Below are 17,449 nucleotides of genomic sequence, written 5' to 3'. Positions count from 1 at the left end.
TAGATCTGACTGTAGTATAAGGGGTGTGGTCTCATGTCTGATCACAATGTAATTATATCCAGTGATGTCAGTAATGGGGGCGGGGCTGTGACAACCTCTCAGACATGATATAGAGGATGGTTGTCAGCAGTAATAGAGGGAATAGATCTGACTGTAGTATAAGGGGTGTGGTCTCATGTCTGATCACAATGTAATTATATCCAGTGATGTCAGTAATGGGGGCGGGGCTGTGACACCTCTCAGACATGATATAGAGGATGGTTGTCAGCAGTAATAGATGGAATAGATGTGACTGTAGTATAAGGGGTGTGGTCTCATGTCTGATCACAATGTAATTATATCCAGTGATGTCAGTAATGGGGGCGGGGCTGTGACAACCTCTCAGACATGATATAGAGGATGGTTGTCAGCAGTAATAGATGGAATAGATGTGACTGTAGTATAAGGTGTGTGGATCTCATGTCTGATCACAATGTAATTATATCCAGTGATGTCAGTAATGGGGGCGGGGCTGTGACACCTCTCAGACATGATATAGAGGATGGTTGTCAGCAGTAATAGATGGAATAGATGTGACTGTAGTATAAGGTGTGTGGTCTCATGTCTGATCACAATGTAATTATATCCAGTGATGTCAGTAATGGGGGCGGGGCTGTGACAACCTCTCAGACATGATATAGAGGATGGTTGTCAGCAGTAATAGATGGAATAGATGTGACTGTAGTATAAGGGGTGTGGTCTCATGTCTGATCACAATGTAATTATATCCAGTGATGTCAGTAATGGGGGCGGGGCTGTGACAACCTCTCAGACATGATATAGAGGATGGTTGTCAGCAGTAATAGATGGAATAGATGTGACTGTAGTATAAGGGGTGTGGTCTCATGTCTGATCACAATGTAATTATATCTAGTGATGTCAGTAATGGGGGCGGGGCTGTGACAACCTCTCAGACATGATATAGAGGATGGTTGTCAGCAGTAATAGAGGGAATAGATGTGACTGTAGTATAAGGGGTGTGGTCTCATGTCTGATCACAATGTAATTATATCCAGTGATGTCAGTAATGGGGGCGGGGCTGTGACAACCTCTCAGACATGATATAGAGGATGGTAGTCAGCAGTAATAGATGGAATAGATGTGACTGTAGTATAAGGTGTGTGGTCTCATGTCTGATCACAATGTAATTATATCCAGTGATGTCAGTAATGGGGGCGGGGCTGTGACAACCTCTCAGACATGATATAGAGGATGGTTGTCAGCAGTAATAGATGGAATAGATGTGACTGTAGTATAAGGTGTGTGGTCTCATGTCTGATCACAATGTAATTATATCCAGTGATGTCAGTAATGGGGGCGGGGCTGTGACAACCTCTCAGACATGATATAGAGGATGGTTGTCAGCAGTAATAGATGGAATAGATGTGACTGTAGTATAAGATGTGTGATCTCATGTCTGATCACAATGTAATTATATCCATTGATGTCAGTAATGGGGGCGGGGCTGTGACACCTCTCAGACATGATATAGAGGATGGTTGTCAGCAGTAATAGATGGAATAGATGTGACTGTAGTATAAGGTGTGTGGTCTCATGTCTGATCACAATGTAATTATATCCAGTGATGTCAGTAATGGGGGCGGGGCTGTGACAACCTCTCAGACATGATATAGAGGATGGTTGTCAGCAGTAATAGATGGAATAGATGTGACTGTAGTATAAGGTGTGTGGTCTCATGTCTGATCACAATGTAATTATATCCAGTGATGTCAGTAATGGGGGCGGGGCTGTGACAACCTCTCAGACATGATATAGAGGATGGTTGTCAGCAGTAATAGATGGAATAGATGTGACTGTAGTATAAGGTGTGTGGATCTCATGTCTGATCACAATGTAATTATATCCAGTGATGTCAGTAATGGGGGCGGGGCTGTGACACCTCTCAGACATGATATAGAGGATGGTTGTCAGCAGTAATAGATGGAATAGATGTGACTGTAGTATAAGGTGTGTGGTCTCATGTCTGATCACAATGTAATTATATCCAGTGATGTCAGTAATGGGGGCGGGGCTGTGACACCTCTCAGACATGATATAGAGGATGGTTGTCAGCAGTAATAGTTGGAATAGATGTGACTGTAGTATAAGGTGTGTGGTCTCATGTCTGATCGCAATGTAATTATATCCAGTGATGTCAGTAATGGGGGCGGGGCTGTGACAACCTCTCAGACATGATATAGAGGATGGTTGTCAGCAGTAATAGATGGAATAGATGTGACTGTAGTATAAGATGTGTGGATCTCATGTCTGATCACAATGTAATTATATCCAGTGATGTCAGTAATGGGGGCGGGGCTGTGACAACCTCTCAGACATGATATAGAGGATGGTTGTCAGCAGTAATAGATGGAATAGATGTGACTGTAGTATAAGGGGTGTGGTCTCATGTCTGATCACAATGTAATTATATCCAGTGATGTCAGTAATGGGGGCGGGGCTGTGACAACCTCTCAGACATGATATATAGGATGGTTGTCAGCAGTAATAGATGGAATAGATGTGACTGTAGTATAAGGTGTGTGGTCTCATGTCTGATCACAATGTAATTATATCCAGTGATGTCAGTAATGGGGGCGGGGCTGTGACAACCTCTCAGACATGATATAGAGGATGGTTGTCAGCAGTAATAGATGGAATAGATGTGACTGTAGTATAAGGGGTGTGGTCTCATGTCTGATCACAATATAATTATATCCAGTGATGTCAGTAATGGGGGCGGGGCTGTGACAACCTCTCAGACATGATATAAAGGATGGTTGTCAGCAGTAATAGAGGGAATAGATCTGACTGTAGTATAAGGTGTGTGGTCTCATGTCTGATCACAATGTAATTATATCCAGTGATGTCAGTAATGGGGGCGGGGCTGTGACAACCTCTCAGACATGATATAGAGGATGGTTGTCAGCAGTAATAGATGGAATAGATGTGACTGTAGTATAATGTGTGTGGTCTCATGTCTGATCACAATGTAATTATATCCAGTGATGTCTGTAATGGGGGCGGGGCTGTGACAACCTCTCAGACATGATATAGAGGATGGTTGTCAGCAGTAATAGAAGGAATAGATGTGACTGTAGTATAAGATGTGTGGTCTCATGTCTGATCACAATGTAATTATATCCAGTGATGTCAGTAATGGGGGCGGGGCTGTGACAACCTCTCAGACATGATATAGAGGATGGTTGTCAGCAGTAATAGATGGAATAGATGTGACTGTAGTATAAGGTGTGTGTGATCTCATGTCTGATCACAATGTAATTGTATCCAGTGATGTCGGTAATGGGGGCGGGGCTGTGACAACCTCTCAGACATGATATAGAGGATGGTTGTCAGCAGTAATAGATGGAATAGATGTGACTGTAGTATAAGGTGTGTGGTCTCATGTCTGATCACAATGTAATTATATCCAGTGATGTCAGTAATGGGGGCGGGGCTGTGACAACCTCTCAGACATGATATAGATGATGGTTGTCAGCAGTAATAGATGGAATAGATGTGACTGTAGTATAAGGTGTGTGGATCTCATGTCTGATCACAATGTAATTATATCCAGTGATGTCAGTAATGGGGGCGGGGCTGTGACAACCTCTCAGACATGATATAGAGGATGGTTGTCAGCAGTAATAGATGGAATAGATGTGACTGTAGTATAAGATGTGTGGATCTCATGTCTGATCACAATGTAATTATATCCAGTGATGTCAGTAATGGGGGCGGGGCTGTGACACCTCTCAGACATGATATAGAGGATGGTTGTCAGCAGTAATAGATGGAATAAATGTGACTGTAGTATAAGGTGTGTGGTCTCATGTCTGATCACAATGTAATTATATCCAGTGATGTCAGTAATGGGGGCGGGGCTGTGACACCTCTCAGACATGATATAGAGGATGGTTGTCAGCAGTAATAGATGGAATAGATGTGACTGTAGTATAAGGTGTGTGGTCTCATGTCTGATCACAATGTAATTATATCCAGTGATGTCAGTAATGGGGGCGGGGCTGTGACAACCTCTCAGACATGATATAGAGGATGGTTGTCAGCAGTAATAGATGGAATAGATGTGACTGTAGTATAAGGGGTGTGGTCTCATGTCTGATCACAATGTAAATATATCCAGTGATGTCAGTAATGGGGGCGGGGCTGTGACAACCTTTCACTGTCATCATAATGTATTGCTTTCTCTGTAGGGTACACTGTCCCTCTTCACTAATGAAAGTGGTGGGATTATTGATGACCTCATTGTGACGAACACCTCGGATAATTACCTCTATGTAGTGTCCAATGCCGGCTGTGCTGAGAAAGACTCTGCCCACATGCAGGTAATGTGTTCCATCTTGTCGCTGTCAGTTTCATCCTATAAAGTTGGTCAGTCATCTATATTTATTTGTGTCTCCAACAGGACAACCTGCAGGAGTTCAGAGCGGCCGGACGGGATGTGGCCATAGAAGTTGTAGACTGTGCTCTCTTGGCTCTACAAGGTCTGGCTATAAGTGGTTATCTAACTTAAATCTAGCAGACCACGACCGCTATTATATAATTTTGGGGTGACTTGTCCTGCCTACCTCCACTGATACATAACCCCAGAATTGGGGAGGGGAGATGATTTTATTTTGTGGGTTATTACCTTGATTTGTAATTTTTGAACACTCTGCTGGTGGTAGATCAGATGATTTTACAATGGTAGGAAAATACTGACCATATGAAGTCACAATCTACAGGACAGACTGTAGCGGGATAGACAAGAGCTCCCTGAATCATTGTGTCCGGTCAGGATCCAGATTTTTAAACCGTGTTTTTTTGTTGTGTTCTTCTATCTCCAGGTCCCTCTACTGCTAAAGTTCTCCAGGCTGGATTGAGTGACAACCTTTCCAAGCTGACATTCATGACTGGGGTCACTACCGGTGTGTTTGGGATTCCTGGTTGCAGAGTAACCCGTTGTGGGTACACAGGGGAGGACGGGGTGGAGGTAGGTGTGCTGATAATAAACCGGGACTAATAATGGTCTGTGAAGGACCGTATATTCAAACTAGCCTCTGTAAGCTCAGCATCAGAGTATTTCAGAGGAGAAATGTGCTTATTTATGGGAAGTCACAAATTTAAACCCTTAAGGACTCAGCGTTTTTCCGTTTTTGCATTTTCATTCTTTCCTCCTTACCTTCTAAAAATCATAACGCTTTCAATTTTGCACATAAAATTCCATGTGATGGCTTATTTTTTGCATCATCAATTCTACTTTGCAGTGACATTAGTCATTTTACCAAACAATTCACAGCGAAACGGCAAAAAAATTAATTGTGCGAAAATATTTAAGAAAAAAATGCCATTTTGTAATTTATGGGGGCTTCCGTTTCTACGCCGTACATTTTTTGGTAAAAATTACACCTTATCATTATTCTGTAGGTCCATACGATTAAAATGATACCCTACTTATATAGGTTTGATTTTGTCGTACTTCTGAAAAAAATCCTAACTACATGCAGGAAAATCTATACGTAAAAAATTCTCATCTTCTGACCCCTATAACTTTTATTTTCCCGCGTACGGGCCGGTATGAGGGCTCATTTTTTGCACCGTGATCTGAAGTTTTTATCGGTATAATTTTTGTATTGATCGGACTTTTGATCGCTTTTTATAAATTTTTTCATGATATAAAAAGTGACCAAAAATACGCTATTTTGGACTTGATGCCATTGACCGTGCGGTTTAATTAACAATATATTTTTATAGTTCGGACATTTACGCACGCGGCGAGACCACGTATGTTTATTTTTATTTACACTTTTTTATTGTTTTTATGGGAAAAGGGGGGTGATTCAAACTTTTATTAGGGAAGGGGTTAAATGACCTTTTATTAACTTTTTTTCACTTTTGTTTTTGCAGTGTTATAGCTCCCATAGGGGGCTATAACACTGTTCACTGCAAAGCCAAAGCTTTGCATTGATCAGTGTTATAGGCGGTCAATTGCTCAAGCCTGAATCTCAGGCTTGGAGCAATCAATCACCGATCGGACGCGACGGAGGCAGGTGAGGGGACCTCCGCTTGGGTGCTAGCTGATCGGGACATTGCGATTTTATCGTGATGGTCCCGATCAGCACGACTGAGCTGCCGGGAAGCTTTTACTTTCATTTTAGATGAGGCAATTCACATTCATCGCCGCGTCTAAAGGGTTAATAACACACGGCACAATGATCGGTGTGGCATGCTATTAGCCCAGGGTCCCGGCTATCATTAGCCGCCGGGACTGACCCGGTATGACGCGGGGTCACGGCAGGACCCCACGTTATATACCGGGACTGGGCGCCCTGTGTCCTTAAGAGATTAAGCTTTACAGAGGGGATAAAGCAAGGTTTCTCACAGACAGAGTCTAAGTGTACCTGTTTCATCACAGAACAAAAATGCTTATATATGTTACTTACTAGGTCATGTAGATTCTTTGCATGTCTGTTTTTATGTGTCTAGCATCTGTATTTGCCTTAGAAATCCCTCGATTCTGCTGCTCACTCATTCATACATCCACTGCTCCGGAAGGGTCGTGTCCCAAGCAAGCTCTGAGCCAGCCCTCACTCAGAGTCTGCTGTTCTGTGCTGGGTCTCTTCATCCAATCACAGCATGCTCTGTATCCCTCCTCCTTTCTGTTTTCATACTGCAGTCTGATAGGACAGGAGTGAGCACAGAGGAATGTTAGTCCTGCCCTCACTTACTGGACTTTGTTCCAGCTTGTGCTTCAGCTTTAACAAAGATGAAGCAGCAGCTGGATCGGATTATGTTCTGGATTGGATGGGGACCGCCAGTGGTCTTTTTATAAGCCATAGATATATTTTTATGAAGTATATTAGAAAGGATAATGTTTTGCCAAGATGTACAACATATAAAACGTTTTTGATTCTGACACTGCACAAGAGTGGAGTATGCTAATCTTTCGGGAGGTCATAGGCTTATGTGTCAAGGCTTTCTGTGCTTTCTGCAGATCTCTGTGCCTGCTAACAGAGCAGTGGAACTGGCAGAGAGACTCCTGCAGAGTTCTGAAGTAAAGCTGGCGGGTCTAGCAGCCCGGGACAGTTTACGGCTGGAGGCTGGCCTCTGTCTGTACGGCAATGACATTGATGAGACCACCAGTCCAGTGGAGGCGAGCCTGGTATGGACGTTAGGTGAGTGAAGGAAAATTAGTGTTATCTGTGATAAATTTAAATTTGGAGTCAGAGTAAAGACATGAACCTGACCATAAACGACCCTTCCTCTTCTCATAGGTAAACGCCGCAGAACTGCCTTGGACTTTCCTGGAGCCTCAGTCATTGTTCCACAGATTAAAGGAAAAGTGACACGGAAACGTGTTGGGCTAACATCTATGGGGCCTCCTGTCCGCCAGCACACACCAATACTGAATCTGGAGGGAAAAGTCATTGGTGAGTACAGGGCAGATTACACTCCAGGCTATAGTATCATTCCCTGTATCTTTATATGGTCTTATTAAAGCAGCGGCCTTTCAGACTGTTGCCTACACCAATGAGTGGAGGAGCACAAGCTACAGTTCTGCATCATCCTGCAGGTATCATTTCCTTTCTATATTTTCCAGGTGAAGTGACCAGCGGCTGTCCCTCCCCCTGCTTGCGGTTGAATGTGGCGATGGGATACGTGGAGCCAGAATATGCAAAAGCCAACATGGCTCTTCAACTGGAGGTCAGGAAGAAGCTGGTGGATGGCAAAACCTGCAAAATGCCCTTTGTGCCATCAAGATATTATAATATAAAGTAACGAGAGAAAGAGGCAAACCCCACTATATCAGGAATCTCCCATCATCATCACGACACCCTCCCCCACTCATATCACACCTTCCCCACCCTCATTTATAACTGTGACCCTTCCATCATCACTACACCTTCCCGTACTCCTAACTTTGAATCTCGCATTATCAGTACAGTCGTTCCACTCATATAAAAACTGCTCCCCTTATCAGCCTCTCCTTTATTACTGTACCCCTTTAAGGTAGCAGGTTATTTGGGAGAGCCTGTACCTCATCTTTGTCACAGCTCCGGTTTCTCCTTTACTCAGGGATCAGGTCAGACATTCCACGGGCCCTGGGTCCCACACAGATGACTGCTTTCTCTTTATGCAACATAATGTTTTGTAGGAGTGTGAAAAAATTCAGCTCTGAGTATGACTGCTCCCTTTTTCCTTTGCACCAGTTTTGATTATCTCATTAGTGTTTAATTTTCTTACTATTAGATCTCTAAATACTGCCAGCGAATCGGTAACATTCTTATATAGGAAACTTTTGCATCAGCAAAATCCCTTTCACGTGTGTGTGTGTGTATATATATATATACCATATATATAGTGTGTGTGTGTGTATATATATATATATATATATATATATATATATATATATATATATATATATATATATATAAAATATACACACACACAGTCACGGCTGTAAATGTTGGCACCCCTGAAATTTTCCTACAAAAATAAGTATTTCTCACAGAAAAGGATTGCAGTTACACATGTTTTGCTGTACACGTTTATTCCCTTTGTGTGTATTGGAACTAAACCAAAAAAGGGAGGAAAAAAGCAAATTGGACATAATGTCACACCAAACTCCAAAAATGGGCTGGATAAAATTATTGGCACCCTTTCAAAACTGTGGAAAAATAAGATTGTTTCAAGCATGATGCTCTTTTAAACTCCCCTTGGGCAAGTAACAGGTGTGGGCAATATAAAAATCACACCTGAAAGCAGATAAAAGGAGAGAAGTTCACTTAGTCTTTGCATTATGTGTCTGTGTGTGCCACACTAAGCATGGACAACATAAAGAGGAGAAGAGAACTGTCCGAGGACTTGAGAACCAAAATTGTGGATAAATAAGATTTTCAGGCATGTGATGCTTCTTTAAACTCCCCTGGGGGCAAGTAACAGGTGTGGGCAATATAAAAATCACAAATGAGAAAATCACAAATGAGAAAATCACACTTGACAAATATGTTTTTTTTCACTGCTTTTTAGTTTTCCATTGTTGTAATACAAACACGGAGAGTTCTCCACTTTTCAGATATATAGAAGTACAAAAATGATTCACCCACAGTGCTCTCTTAAACGTCCGACAGTCCTCGTACAGCTTCCGATATAGCTTCACCCTTCAGTGGGCATTGCGGAGCTGACTTTCCTTCCTTCCTCTCATGAAGGGGTAACACAGGTGAATGATTGCCGGACACTCCTGACGTTTCGGAGGACACTCCCCCTTTCTCACTTGGATCTTCCATCTTGGATATCTTGGGTCTTCCAGCAGGACAATGACCCCAAACATACGTCAAAAAGCACCCAGATATGGATGGCAACAAAGCGCTGGAGAGTTCTGAAGTGGAAGCAATGAGTCCAGATCTAAATCCCATTGAACACCTGTGGAGAGATCTTAAAATTGCTGTTGGGAAAAGGCGCCCTTCCAATAAGAGACCTGGAGCAGTTTGCAAAGGAAGAGTGGTCCAACATTCCGGCTGAGAGGTGTAAGAAGCTTATTGATTGTTATAGGAAGCGACTGATTTCAGTAATTTTTTTCCAAAGGGTGTGCAACCAAATATTAAGTTAAGGTGCCAATAATTTTGTCCAGCCCATTTTTGGAGTTTGGTGTGACATTATGTCCAATTTGCTTTTTTTCCTCTTTTTTTTTTTATAGTTCCAATACACACAAAGGGAATAAACAAGTGTATAGCAAAACGTGTTACTGCAATCCTTTTCTGTGAGAAATGCTTCATTGTCTAGAAAAATTTCAGGGGTGCCAACATTAACGGTCATGACTGTGTATGTGTGTGTATGTGTATATATATATATATAATACACACACACACAATAAAGTTATTGCAACATGTATGGTGATGCACCCATAGGGATAAATAGACTATATGCAGTGTATTTGTGACAGTGTTTGACCTACCTCTCTGGTAAGTTTTATTTGCAGAAATATACTACGCTGGGTATGTGAAGATCTATAGACCCCACAGTAGAGCCTCGTGAAGAACTGTTTTCTTAATCCCGCTACTGTTGGATTTTTGAGCATTACCGCCTGCTCCTGCAAGGTGTGCAACTCCCACCTGTTTCCCCCAACATGTGTCCAATCCTCTTTGCTCCAGCAATTATTCTGTCACCGCTTTTAGAGAGAGCCAACCCCCCCCCCCCCCCCAATGCCATTTCATCAGCCCTGTGCTATTTTTGAGTTATGCAGGACCAGCTTTATGTTCTGTGACCACCCGCTTAAGACTTAAGTTTCATATTGGGTCCTGCGGGAACCCAATCCGATTGCAGTCCTCTACACCCCAGTGCACGTTTGGATACCTTTTTGCTGGCTTTTTAATGTGTACATGCTTATGAGACTGAACCCACCCTTATGAGGATGCCAATTCAGCTCAGATAGCTTGGGATTTATTACAGTAAGTACTATCGGCCTAGGTTTTTTTTTTAAGTAGCAGAAGTTTTTATTCTGCAACGACATGGCCTTATTTAGACTAGACTGCGCCAGCCCTCAGCTCACTTAGTAGTTTGTTACCGGGGGAGGGGGGACAGGTTCGGGGGCTGGTTGTATAAGCTGTGAAACTGCATTTGTGTCTCGATCCTCTGTGCGTCTCCACATCCAATGATGTGTTAGTGTATTTTGTAGTAAAGTAAAAGGAGATTTCGTTATGTCTTCTTTTTGTGTTTTCATGATGGTACCAGGCAGTCGGGTCTGTATTCTCAGACAGGGATCAGCTGTGACAGTAGGCCTTCCACTGCATTGCTGGCCCTTTCCATGGGAACACAGTACAGGGGCCACAGGAGTTGAAAGTAGAGTATGATTGTCTACTATGAGATCATGCTTTACTTCTGATCTTTATATATCTATACATCTGAGCATAATATACCCATGATAATAAAGCCAGGTTCATTCAGGGTAATACAGAGTTCCCTTGTAGTGCTGAATCCTATCGTAATCCATACTTGGTTCTGTAGAACTGCAGGAAGCTTAGGTCCTGCTTCTGTATAAATAAAACCTGCTAAAGGACTTACCATATTTTTCGCCCTATAGGACGCACCGGCGTATAAGACGCACCCAATTTATAGGTGCAAAATCTAAAAAAAAAATAAAGATTTTTAACCCAATAGTGGTCTTCAACCTGCAGACCTCCAGATGTTTCAAAACTTCAACTCCCAGCATGCCCGGACAGCCGTTGGCTGTCCGGGCATGCTGGGAATTGTAGTTTTGCAACATCTGGAGGTCCGCAGATTGAAGACCACTGCATAGGAGATAATACTCACGTGTCCCTGCCGCTCCGGACCCGTCACCGCTGCCCTGGATGTCACTCCATCGCTGTCGCCGTGTCCCCGTCGCTCTGGAACGTCTCTGCTGCCGGCCGGGCATCCTCGCTCTCCGTCACCAAGTCGTTACGCACGCCGACGCACGTACGCGACGACGTGATGACGAGGAAGGAGAGCGCCGGCCATACAGGGGATCCCTGAACGGAGAAGACACCGAGGAGGCAGGTAAGGTCCCTCTCAGTGTCCTGTAAGCACTAACCCGGCTATTCAGTCGGGCTGTTCGGGACCGCCGCGGTGAAATCGCGGCAGTCCTGAACAGCCCGACTGAACAGCCAGGTTAGGGTCACTTTCCCTTCAGACGCCGTAGTCAGCTTTGATCGCCGCGTCTGAAGGGTTAATACAGGGCATCACCGTGATCGGTGATGTCCTGTATTAGCTGCGGGTCCCGGCCGTTGATGGCCGCAGGGACCGCCGCGATAGGGGTGTATTCGCCGTATAAGATGCAGCGACTTTTTCCCCCCAGTTTTGGGGAAGAAAAAGTGCGTCTTATACCGCGAAAAATACGGTATGCACACAAGCTTATTATAGACCTTGGCAAAAGCTGAGTATTTTTAGGATATAACTTGGCCTGTATTGTATTCCAGTTGGCTAGTTTGTGAATAGAAACCCCTGCACAGCTTAAAGGGGTACTCCGGCCCTAAGACATCTTATCTCCTATCCAAAGGATAGGGGACAAGATGTCTGATAGTGGGGGTCCCGCAGCTGGGGACCTCTGCAATCTCTCCTGCAGCACCCACCTGTCTCAGCTGCATGCAGCGCTGGAGGCTCAGTGTCTGAAGCCTCATGACCACAGGGCCGGAGTATTATGACATCATGCCTCCTTGTGACATTATGCCCTGCCCCCTCAATGCAAGCCTATGGGAGGTGGCATGACGTCACAAGGGGGCGTAGTCGTGACCTCATGATACTCCGGCCCTGTGGTCATGAGGCTGCAGACACTGAGCCTCCAGCACTGCATGCAGCTGAGACAGGTGGGTGCTGCAGGAGAGATTGCGGAGGTCCCCAGCGACGGGTTCCCCGCGATCAGATAAGATGTTCTAGGGCCGGAGTTCACCTTTAACTGAGAGTCTATGATGCAGGAGGGCAGTTCACAGTCTACAACAGAGACTGGTACAATGCAGTCAAGCAGGTAATGTTCTGGCATTCGCCAAACCCCTTTAGGGTTTGTTTACACGAGCGTATCCCCAGCACATATTACGTTGCGGATCCGCCGCTGAAGGACCGCTGTATGCTGCCTTTACAGGTGCCTGCTTGGAGTGGCAATACGCCGCTACGAGCAGACACACTGCGATCTGCGATATACTCTCACATCGCGGGAGCTTTCGGCCTAGCTCATAGAGCAGGGGGAGCAGCCGCGATGTGTGCCAGTACACCGCGCATGCGCAGCGACTCGCACATCGCTTTAGTGTGTCAGCTTGTAGCATCATATTGCCGCTCCGAGCAGGCACCTGTAAAAGCAGAATACAGCTGTCCTTTAGCGGCAGATCCACAGCGTAATATACGCAAGGGATCCGCTCGTGTGCACATACCCTTAGACTGTAAGATAGAGAAGTGTGATTCAGCCCTTAACAGAACAATTCTCCACTGCTCCAGAGTCCAGTGGCAGCATGCACCACTCCACCTAACACCTAGCATTGTGCTTGGTAATGTACAGTTTGCATGCTGCTAACCCATGGTAACCCATGCCACAAAGCTTTCACCACACAGTTTTTGTCATAATTTTAATATTACCTGAAGTTTGGAGCTCTGCAGTCATTGGGTCAGCCAAGTGTTAGGTCCTTTTTATGCACTAAGGGAGAATAATAATTTAGACTGTGTTCACACGTGCGTATTTTCTGCTACCTATTAAAGTCAATGGGTAGCAAAATTTGCAGCAAAAATATGCACACACCCTAATTCAAGAAAACAACTTAAATGGGCACTCATTAAAATAAAATTGCTATTGCACTCCTTTTATGGTAAATAAAAAAAATCTTTCTAATGTACTTTGTTTAACCCCTAAACGACCACAGACTTATATTTATGTCCTGTGGCCGGCTGCCGATCTGTGACCAGGACCCGCGGCTAATACCGGACATCGCCGATCAGGCTGATGTCCGGTATTAAACCTTTAGACGCCGCAATCAAAGTTGATCACGTCATGTAAAACGGGAGAATACGCTGCCGGTGAGCTCAGCAGAGCTGTTCTGGACTGCCGCAGTGAAATCAATGTGTCTTACTTTCTTCACTGTGTAAATACGAGAGAAGGCTTTAATATAGAGTGCATGAGTACATCAGCGCTGAACGGACCCAGGACACAGCAGGTAAGGAGATAAAATCCGATTTATTTGATGCAACGAGTTTCCCTGCCAAGATGACAATTTTAAACGTATACATTTTCCTGCATGTAGTTATGATTTTTTCCATAAGTACGACAAAATCAAACCTATATAAGTAGGGTATCATTTTAATCGTATGGACCTACAGAATAATAAGGTGTCATGTTTACAGAATGATTATCGCACAATGATTATTATTTTTTTTCCGTTTCACCATAGATTTTTGGGTAAAATGACCAATGTCATTACAAAGTAGAAATGGTGGTGCAAAAAAAAAAAAAAAAGCCATCATATGGATTTTTAGGTGTAAAATTTTAAGGGTTATGATTTTTAAAATGTAAGGAGGAAAAAACAAAAGTGCAAAAACTGAACACTTGGTTCTTAAGGGGTTAAAAAAATAAGTTTTCTATGCTTGCATTGTGTTAAAAAAATAGTTGCCACTGGGTGTCTCCCTACTTGTCCAGAGAACATTTCCCCCCCCCCTCCCCCATCTTTTGCACAGCCTTTGGACTCCTGCTGGCCTGGCAGAAGTCCAAACATAGGAAATGCAGTCTGGAGTGCTGAGGGGGGGGGGGGGGTCCAGCCATATCCAATCATAGCTCCTCTCACACTTAACTGCCGTTTTCTGTGTGTAGCAGAGTGAGGGAGGAAGTTCTCCCCTGTATGGCTTCAGATGATGTCACACCTGCTGGGTAACGCCCCTTCCCAGTCTGTGAATATGACTGAGCAGAAAATACAGAGCAATATCAAGGTAGAAAACTAAAAAATATATAAAAATAAAGGCAGGGGGTGGTTTATCATGATGGAGGCAGTGAACTGGGAGGATAAAATCATTAAGTTAATGAGAGGTACTCTTTAATTATAGTTTGGCATGGTTAACTTTTTGCAGCAGTTTGTGACTTATCAATTATGACTTTTTAAAACTGTTACAGAAATTTTGCGATCATCAGGCCAGCCTGGACCCAACTTGTCTATATCTAAGCTACTCTGCTATTTATAAAGGACGTGTAGATTGTTGATAAAATGTGGAGGAAGTAGATGTGAAATAAGCCCAGGGAAACTGATTGACAAGGATTCACTTTTCACCCATAGGAGTATGTGTACAATACAAAATATCCAAAGAAAGTAGTATCTAGCTCTGTAGGTTAGGTAAAACCGTAATTCTTTATTGCAAATGGCAAGCAACATATCAGACACAAATGCTAACACGTTTAGTTTACGTATGACTTTTCATGGCATCACATGCTATGACTAAGGGTCATACTCACATTGTTATTTTCTTGCTGTTTGAAATAAAGAATTGCGCTATTACCGTACCTACAGAGCTGGCTACTACTTTATTTGGACATTGATTGGGATCGGAGACTGTTCTTCTGTGCCGCGGTGTGTGCCGTTAAACAGGATGTTTGAAGTACAGAATTTCTGCCCAGAGGAATTCTGTGTGGACAACTGGTGCCACTGTAATGAATCAGTGCTACGACGTAAAGCAGTACGGAGCTGTATTTCATCCAAAGAATGAACATGTTCATTCTTTTGGGCATAATACAGAAGTTTAAAGAAGTTTTGTGGTGAAAAACATATTCCCTATTTGTAGGATATGGAAAAAAGTTTTAGATCGTAGGGGTCCAACCACTGGGGCCCCCCGTGATCTGTATGGAGCCCCAGCTCTGCCCCAGAGCGGGGGGGGGGGGGGGTGGCCAGACGCCCCACAATCCTAAACTTATTATAAGGGATACGTTTTTCACCATGGTGCCAAATGTATGGGGATTTGCTTCTACTTTGGATAGTTCCTAAAATGGACAGAGGTGTCAGCAGAGAGCACTGTGGTCAGAACGGAAATTTAAAAAGAAAAGAACTTCCTGTGGATCATACAGCAGCTGATTTGTAATTTACTAATCTGTTTACATTCTCTGGCACCAGTTGATTTAAAAAAAAAAAAAAAACTTTCCAGTGGAGTACGTACCCCTTTAACCCCTTAAGGACATAGCATTTTTCCACTTTCGTTTTTTGTCCTCCTTACCTTTCAAAAATCATAACCCTTTCATATGATGGCTTATTTTTTGCACCACCAATTCTACATTGTAATGACATCGGTCATTACAAAGTAGAATTTTACCCAAAAATCTACGGCAAAACAGAAAAAAAAAAATTGTGCAACAAAATTGAAGAAAAAATGCCATTTTGTAACTTTTGTGGGCTTCCTTTTCTACGCAGCAAATTTTTTTGTAAAAATGACACCTTATCTTTCTTCTTTAGGTCCATATGATTAAAATGATATCCGACTTATAAAAAGGGGTTGACTTTGCATTACTTCTAGGAAAAATTACTACATGCATAAAAATGTATAAGTTTAAAATTTTCATCTTTCAGGACCCCCCCCCCCCCCCCCCCCCCCACATGCTCTGATCTGTCAGATTTTCTGTGGACACCTTAGTAGATGTTTTTTTGTGAAAATGTCAAGGACATGCCCCCTTTTTGGCAGCCATGCCCCTTTTTCAGGTTATCAGTAAAATGGAGAGCTAGTACATTTTTTTTCCCCCCAATTTTTCAGAATTTGTAGGACAACCCGACAAAACATGTTGGGTTTACCATAGTAAATCAGGGCTGTTGCACCTAAATCCTCATGAAATTTCTTCAGGTGCAAATTTCGTAGTGTGCATGGGCCCTAAGAATTGGTGTGCTTTCAAAACACTTACATTTTTCAATAATACCACTAACAGTTCATTATGGATTTAGGAGAAGGCTGGGGAACACAACTCCCTCGTAGAATGGTGATATTGTTTCCATCCACCCCAGTGAGCCAAACCCTCACAACAGCTTAAAAGGGGTACTCCGGTGAAAACCTTTTTTCTTTTAAATCAACTGGTGGCAGAAAGTTAAACATATTTGTAAATTCTATTAAAAAATCTTAATCCTTCCAGTACTTATTAGCTGCTGAATGCTACAGAGGAAATTCCTTTCTTTTTGTAACACTGATGACATCACGAGCACAGTGCTCTCTGCTGACATCTCTGTCCATTTTAAGAACCATGCATAGCAGATGTATGATAAGGGCAGCATGGTGGCTCAGTAGTTAGCACTGCTGCCTTGCCGTGCTGGGGCCTTGGGTTCAAATCCCACTAAGGACAACAATAAATAAAGCGTTATTATAATAACGTCAGCAGAGAGCACTGTGCTTGTGATGTCATCAGAGAGCATTCCAAAAAGAAAAGAATTTCCTATGTAGTATTCAGCAGCTAATAAGTACAGGAAGGATTAAGATTTTTTTAATAGAAGTAATTTACAAATATGTTTAACTTTCTGCCACCAGTTGATTTAAAAGAAAAAAGGTTTTCACCGGAGTACCCCTTTAACACTTCTTGTTACTCTTCAGCTTGTGCTGTTTACACCGGTGTATGGGTCACTGTTCATCAGGGTGGAGTTAGGCTGCGTTCACATGGCCGTCTAGACCCGGCCGTTCTTCTCCCAACAAAAAAAAATAAAAATGGACAATACCGGATCAAATGGATGTTATCTATTTGGATCGGTTATTCAGTTAATAAACCAAAAACATTTATTTGGTCTGAGCATGCTCAGAAGTAAAAACGGATCAAAAAACGGATTGAAAAAACAGATGCAAACGAATGACATTGAAGGCTCATCAGTGTTCCATAGACTTCAATGTTAAATTTGCTGTATCTGTTTTTTTCTTTCATTTTTTTTGACGGGAGAAGATACTGTATGCA

At 43.1% G+C, this 17,449-nt stretch overlaps 1 protein-coding gene across 1 annotated transcript; it reads left to right on the top strand.

Moving 5' to 3' along the window:
* Positions 1–4,250: 4,250 nt before the first annotated feature.
* LOC130329865 (aminomethyltransferase, mitochondrial-like) lies at positions 4,251–8,367 on the top strand (the record flags this gene model as incomplete). Its single annotated transcript, XM_056553522.1, has 6 exons — positions 4,251–4,382; positions 4,463–4,541; positions 4,884–5,029; positions 7,031–7,211; positions 7,311–7,466; positions 7,637–8,367. Coding segments are annotated over 6 exons (873 nt in total), but the record flags the coding sequence as incomplete, so codon positions are not given.
* Between the last annotated feature and the right edge of the window lie 9,082 nt (positions 8,368–17,449).

The sequence above is a fragment of the Hyla sarda genome, unplaced genomic scaffold (assembly GCF_029499605.1).
Source record: "Hyla sarda isolate aHylSar1 unplaced genomic scaffold, aHylSar1.hap1 scaffold_3246, whole genome shotgun sequence".
NCBI classification, from domain to species: domain Eukaryota; kingdom Metazoa; phylum Chordata; class Amphibia; order Anura; family Hylidae; genus Hyla; species Hyla sarda.
Note: the sequence above shows the minus strand (reverse complement) of the source record. Positions and strands in the feature narration are given on the sequence as shown.